Raw genomic sequence first — 6,933 nt, 5'->3', positions numbered from 1 at the left:
ATAACTGACAATTTGCACAGACGAATTATCAGAGCGAATTTTCATATACTGTATTATCCTACTATTGTTACACAATTTATTAACATGCTCTTTTTTAGGTTCATTTAGGTTCTTTTGATGACTATAGCAGAAAATAGCTATCGAAACGTCAAGGTAATTTTTCAAATTAATTTCTTTACTAATTGGAATTGTCTCTTACAGCTTGAGCTTAAGTGTGTCGCAGGATACCCTCTAGGTGATAGTTCTTGATTACTTTTTGATAAATAATTCGTTCTTATTGCGAAATAGGTGCACTATTTATCAATCTGTAATAAAAGACGTGAGGAAATTCTGTCTTTTTTAAAGACAAAAATTTTTGAGGCGAAATACCCAAAAAGAAGTTTGTAAAAAAATTAATCCGCCTCAACAATATAGAACTTAACAATTGATCAGTAAAACAAGCACAAACGATATATTTCTTCACTTATACTGGGAGCATCAATGAGCTAAAATTCAGTTTCTTCTATATTGTTGGATTTAGGTCCGCTTCTTAAGGGGGTTCTGTTAGTTGGCGCAGCCCTATCACTATCACTGTTTGAGGCGGAGTCTTCCAGATGTTGCTGTAGTTTAGAATCTAACATCTTGATCCTCTGAGGTCGTTGCAGAGTGGAAAAGTCGCTATCATGATCATCCCCCACTGTGTTCGCAATTTCCGACAATGATGAATCGTTTGATAGTGCCGAGTTATTAGAGTTTGAGTTCTTGGAGGCGGACTTTCCAAGCCTCAAATTTGCCTTTAACGGGGGAACCAAATCTCCTTCACTCAAATACGCGTTGATTCTATCGCTTTTACTCGACCTGTCCGATCTGGTGTCTAATTTGCTGTCGCTTTTTTGCTTGTTTTTTAGCAGTGGGTACTGCTGTATTTCGTGCTCTTCCGCTTGGGGGCTGTTGTCAGAAAATCCGTTGGGATCATTACTAGTTGATGCGTTGGCGTCCCCATATAAGAGACCAGGACGCCGTAAAACGGGTAGGTCTTCATCTGAACCTTTTCTGGATTTATTGCTACTATAGAGGTTGATTTTGTCAATGAAGAACAGCAAAACAATTGACAGCAAAATTGCCGCAGCTTTCAGCGATACAGTGAGGACTGCTATAAATACTGCAAACTGGTCTGAATAGAATTGACATGTGGACTTTCCCCACATTTGACAAAAATTGCCTAAAACAAACCAAAAAAATACACGAATCTGCCGCGAAGGCGACTGAAAAAACCCTACCTGCTATGACATCGTATATGGCCCTAATAGGCAAATAAGGAATCAAACTGATGCAAGTCATATGTAACCCTAAAGCCAGGGCCTTATCTTTCCTTGCAATGCATCGCAAATTAATAATCAGAGTCGTAATAAAAGTCGTGCCCAACAACGCTGAAGAAACCACCCCATGAGCCTGAGCCAAAGCCCAAAGCGTGCTGCAACTATCTGCATCGCATGAACCTTCAGATGCCACTCTTCGGCTTTCACCTGCACAAGTGCAATTTTCATAGATCTGAAATAAATAGCTCTAATAAATCCAGTCAGAGGGCTCAATCTTATGGACCTTCAACGATGAATCGAATGACGAGCAGCCAGCCCAGCAAGGCGAAAAATGGGTTTCTCCATTAAGGCAAATCGGTTGGAAAGGTCCATCCAGGGAACATCCACAATGCCAACTGCAGTATGGAATGGTTAATGCGCCTGCAAGCTCATTATGCAGCTCTGTAGTGCAGCTGAAGAAGCGAATTGCCGCAAATGTCACCAGAACAATCCCAAAAACCAGTATATTCCACATAATCAAGAGTTTGGGAGTGGGATTCATCTTAGCAATAATAATCCCGACGCAAATATATGCGACAGCTACGAGGGGTTGTTTCAACAAGTTGGTGCTAAACTGTATTAGCATCGGATCGCTATATCCCGAGACGTCGTTGTATTTTGAGACGTGATATTTCGACTGGTTGAAAAATTTCTCTTGTATGCTGAAATTTATTATGGCGGCTTGCATACACGTCATCGCTACAATGTTTAATAATAATACTCTGTTTCTGAGTATTCGACCCAAACTCGTGAAGAACCCTGAAAACAGTCCACTAAATATAAACAGTAAATATTTGAGGCTCACTGTTACCATCAACTGAGCCACGGCTCTCGATAACAGCATTACCAGAAGCGATGCTCAGCAATGAGTTAACAGACTTCCGCAGCAGAGTGCTGGGCATCACTTTAGGAAACATCGCTATCAAGCATCCGGTTAGTAAAAGAAGAACCGCAACTGAGAGCCAGGCTGAAAGAAAACGTTGAGCACACTTTATATATGTTATATATGAACGTACTTATTGTGACAAACACACTCTGTTTGGTGATAATCAATGGCAGCCAAGCGCTGTATATTCCTGTTTGCTTTCCCAGTCTTTGCGCCCCAAACGCTAAGGCTAAAATGGAAAATTCGGCGGATTAATCTGACTGTAATTTAGCTCAAAATGATCAGTTGAAATGTGGGAAAATAATCGTGTTTTATGGGTGTTTATTTTTTAGTACAAAAGGCAAATTTCAACTATTTCGTGTGTAGAAAGTTCGAAACTGCAAAACCCAAGAAAACGGAGAATGATGGCGCAAAGGGAGCTAATCGGCTTTATACGGGCTTACACAAATGTGCCAAAATTTATAATTTCCTATAAACGATTTTTTGAAAACTGCTACTCAACCTGCAACCGCTTCATCCCCAACTTGTTGGCCCAAAAAGTTGTAAATAAGGCATGAATTTGGTCGCCAAAGGTTGACGAGTAGCTATGGAAAAAATCGTTTATGAAAGTTATGGCGGGACATTTGCTTCACCCCGTTTAAGCTTGTTAGATTCATAATAAATAAAAGTTACTTTTGCTAATCGATTGATTAATAAATCTTCTGTTAGTTCAAGATTACTTAGTCGTTTGTTATCAATGAATTATTACTTTCGAGTGATCTCGAGTAAAAGTATTTTTTTCTAAATATAACAATAGTATACCTATGTATATGGGGCTCTGAGTTGCTGAAGAGTTGTCGTCAATATAAGTGATTCCAAGGGCAACAAACGATATGGTATAGAGAGCAACTACAATTTGGTGACAAATTACTATTATAAAAGCCACTGCATGATTATTGACGTCCATGGAAATATTCCTCGTTTCCGATAAGTTGGAAACTCTGCATAAAACCCGTCCTAAAATGCATTGGGGTTCGAGTCGATCCACGATATTTTGCATCCAGATTTAATTAATTAGTTACCATTTACAACGTTTATATCAGTTTCCTCTCGATTAAAGGGTTGATAAAATTCTGGAATGGCTAAAGTAAAACAAGATACGCCCAGATATATCGTAAAGGCACCCAGCCAGTTAACTCGATGCATTCGGTTGCCCCAATAGGCAATGAGCAATGCAAATCCTCCAACAAAAATTTCATTTATGTACAAGAGCCAGTCTAAAATGAATACATTTTAATCGAAGTTATATTTACTGAGTTGCTGCTCACCAATAGTGTCTTGGGGTATATTATAGTGCTGACTCCATATCTGTGAAGTCCCCCTAAAGTACTTAAGAGCAATGCCACTGAAAAATCCCGCAAAAGATAACACACCCACAAAAAACGTAGGTTTCGCGTACTTTTCTAAATTGAGTCTTTGAGTTAGACAGGGCAGAACACTGCAACCGCAATCTACATCGTTTCGATAGTCACCTACGGGGGCAATAAAACTACCCTCATCTCCGGTCGAATCTGTCCTTAAAAGTTCTGTTGGATGAACCATTTTTCATTTTCACGAACTAGGTTATAAATGAACTATTATTATTTTCAGGGCTAGCTAATCTATATGAGATGAAACCGTAAAAGATAATGGTGTTATCAGGCTTACATGAGCGCTATCAGTTATGAGTCATTTGACACAATTATTCGAAAAATGGTCGCATAAACTATGCCAAAAGCAACATCGCCGTGCAGATATCCCGGTCTGGGCGATATCAGGAAGAGTTTCCGACTTAAAAACTAATTACATAAATATTGTCCATTAATACCATCGATTAAGAACGAGCCCGCAGTTTCTAAAACGGCAGCTTCCAACTTTGTACAAGGAAGTTTTTAAAGTGTCTTGGAAACTTTTCTATTCGTTGCCGGGTATTAGAGTTGAAACTATACGCGAACGTCCTTCTATGAGCCAGAGTAAAATTGATCGATCTAAAATGGTTATAATAAGAAGATTTCAGGGACGGTTAAAGGGTCAAATAAAACGCAACAAATTCATTTCCTCTCCATCGTCGAGCCCCAGGGCTTATGCCACAAGGAGGATCTAACAAATGCGTTCCTACAGCACAATATACTTAAATGGATCGACGCGTTCTATTCGATCTCCATGGTTAAATATCCGACAATTTCCAAAGTTCCATCCCTGCAAAATATTATACGATAAAGTAAAGGTATAAGAGAGTTTCCTTTATGCAGCCTGTCTAACTACCGTATTAAGGAAATTTAGGTAAGAGGCAATTAAATAATCCCTTCAAAGCCCAACTTAGACGAATACCTTAGGGAATATGTTAAAATTTGAGATGGAATATAGGGAGCAAAAATTAAACTACAATAGTGCTCTTATGATTCGTTCTTGATCAGTGTATTGAATTGGGTTTCGCAGACTTCCTTATTTTAAGACAACTCGAACGGAGCTGCTTAATTGCAAGCTTCAATTTCAATGCGTTTAACGATTACTATATGATTTAGTTTGCTACTCCATTTCGCGACCCTTTATCAGAACGATTTGATATGCAACGAACTATGGGATAATATTAGGCATTCCATATTTTGGACGTCTGTAGCAATATGGTCCTAACGTTTCGCCAGCACGCATAGTTACCATCTTCAGAGGAAGCGAAAACTTCTCCCAGGGTTCATGCCAAGCGTTCTGCCGAAACGTTATAATGACATTTTTGTAGACCTAATAACCCGAAAACCAGCAGTTCTTCATTTTGTGTTAATTCAAATTAAGCCGTTCTGCATTACAGCTATTTACGTGCTGTTAAGCGAAATTTACATATTCATCTCGATTTCCACATACATAACTTTCAGTTATTTTCGTATTCATAAATTTCCCGTAAACACCCTCATATTCTTTATGCACCATCTTATTTCCCCAATAATTCAAAGACGAAACTCCGGGTTCAGATAATCTCTGGTTTCCCCAGTTTTTAAGTAAATAAACTAGCCATATATTTTATTTGATAACAGAATTGTGCGGGCTTTTGCATACGATATTAGCGGTATCGCGGACTCAGTTGACAGAATTTTGATTTAGGAGAAAAAAGACGTGCTTAAGTTTTACCCGAGCTGGGACCCAATAACTGAGGTAGCGATTTCATTAAGGTTTAGGATTTACTACCTTTGGAGTATCGACTTCTTTGTGCTTTAGAAGATTTATAACCAATCGGGTTATAAGGGGCACTAAATGCTGATTTTTTTTTGCGCATTGAGTTCGAAAAACATTTACAGTGCGCTTAACTGTAGATAGCAGTGAAGGAGAGATGAACCATAATGGAAAAATCCATTTATATTTGAGGCCAGCATGGGATTAAAGCTTTGACTGGAACCATTAAAATGTCGTTTCCATTATGAGTGCTTTCTAATATACCCCGTTAATAAAGTAAAAAAGAAAAAGCGATGATAGAGTCTGCTTAAGTGGCAATTGTTATGCAAAACGAAGCACGGAGCCAAATCGGCACCTGGGAAGGGCCTTTATCGTTTATCCTCATCAAGATACTTATTTTGCGGTCCGACAGGGTAAAGCCAATCTTTTGTGTTTTATTCTATTTTGCTGGCAAAGTCCCGAGGAATTACTGGCTTCTTGGCCTGGAAAGAATCGCCATCTAAAAGGTAGTTAGAATAATTGCCGCGATATTTAAGGCAGCGTCTGGAGTAAAGTCCCTGCGAATCCATACACGGCACTTGCAGTTTGCATCTTTTTTCAGAATCTTCCAGTTATTATTCAGATTTTATCATTTATTGTAATGAAGATAGATTGATGGTACTGTGTACTTTGAGACGGACAAAATGATACTCAAGATTTTTTATTGGTGTCCATAATTACCTTCTTCAAATGGATAACAGTGGCGTTAATTCCATCCAGACGAACTTGGAGCTTACGATACGTCGCACACTGGGGTATTAACAATATAAAACTGATCGAAAATTAAAAAATCAAGAATGCGCTGGTTTCTAACAATTAAGTCGACACAATACTTGTGTAATTTGGGCCTCGGTTTAAGATAGATGAGCAACCTGCAGGTGTGCATTTTAACATATTATATTAATTTTGATTTATTTTCCTGACTGCGTGTAATTGTTATTATATTTTTTCTTCCTGTTTTTCAGTCAAAATAACTTATATAATATAATAATTTCATATAAAGTTTCGGCGAGACAACAGCGCCATCACCAGATTTAAAATTCAACACAAACCCATAATTGGATAACATTAGATTCTTTTTAGGCTTAAATTTAAAACTGACAGCTTCTTTTATATAAATAGGGAAAGCGTTATAAATCTTAATACATTGATAATATGGACTTTTTTCGTAAATATTTAATCTCTGTTCTGGATATCTTATGTAATATAAAGCTCTGGTTGGATACCTTGTCTGTTGTAAAGTTTTCTCAAATAGATTTCTATTTCCAAACAAAAACAATGTGCATTCCTGAATATAAAAGCGCAAAAATCGTAAGAAATCCCATTTTTCTGAACTTTCGTCTACACGTTTCTATAATTCATATTACATATTAACCGCAATACCCTTTTTTGACACCCAAATATTCTATTAAGATCTCGACAATTACCATAAATTATAACTTCATCGTATATACTTTCCTGACTGTGTTTCAATTCCAAATCAAAATT

At 37.7% G+C, this 6,933-nt stretch overlaps 1 protein-coding gene across 1 annotated transcript; it reads right to left on the bottom strand.

Annotated features, from left to right (window-relative positions):
- Window positions 1-428: 428 nt before the first annotated feature.
- On the bottom strand, window positions 429-3,902 carry LOC109541124 (solute carrier organic anion transporter family member 2A1). Its single transcript, XM_019909867.2, has 8 exons — window positions 3,531-3,902; window positions 3,285-3,479; window positions 3,025-3,219; window positions 2,354-2,452; window positions 2,149-2,304; window positions 1,582-2,096; window positions 1,260-1,530; window positions 429-1,201 (listed from the first exon to the last, which is right to left on the bottom strand). Exons 1-8 carry the CDS (start codon window positions 3,802-3,804, stop codon window positions 486-488), a joined length of 2,421 nt encoding a protein of 806 aa, XP_019765426.2. The 5' UTR covers window positions 3,805-3,902; the 3' UTR covers window positions 429-485.
- Between the last annotated feature and the right edge of the window lie 3,031 nt (window positions 3,903-6,933).

This window comes from Dendroctonus ponderosae, unplaced genomic scaffold (genome assembly GCF_020466585.1).
Source record: "Dendroctonus ponderosae isolate FM_Combo_2020 unplaced genomic scaffold, Dpon_F_20191213v2 Dpon_F_20191213_1, whole genome shotgun sequence".
Classification (NCBI taxonomy): Eukaryota; Metazoa; Arthropoda; class Insecta; order Coleoptera; family Curculionidae; genus Dendroctonus; species Dendroctonus ponderosae.
This window is presented reverse-complemented; position numbering and strand designations above follow the sequence as displayed.

Excerpts from the sequence above, each read along its gene's own strand:
- LOC109541124 (XM_019909867.2), bottom strand. The coding sequence starts at position 3,804 with ATGGTTCATCCAACAGAACTTTTAAGGACAGATTCGACCGGAGATGAG. Across the intron at positions 3,220-3,284 it reads TGATATAAACGTTGTAAATG|GACGGGTTTTATGCAGAGTT; the intron begins GTAACTAATTAA and ends AATGCATTTTAG. Across the intron at positions 1,202-1,259 it reads CATATACGATGTCATAGCAG|GCAATTTTTGTCAAATGTGG; the intron begins GTAGGGTTTTTT and ends GGTTTGTTTTAG.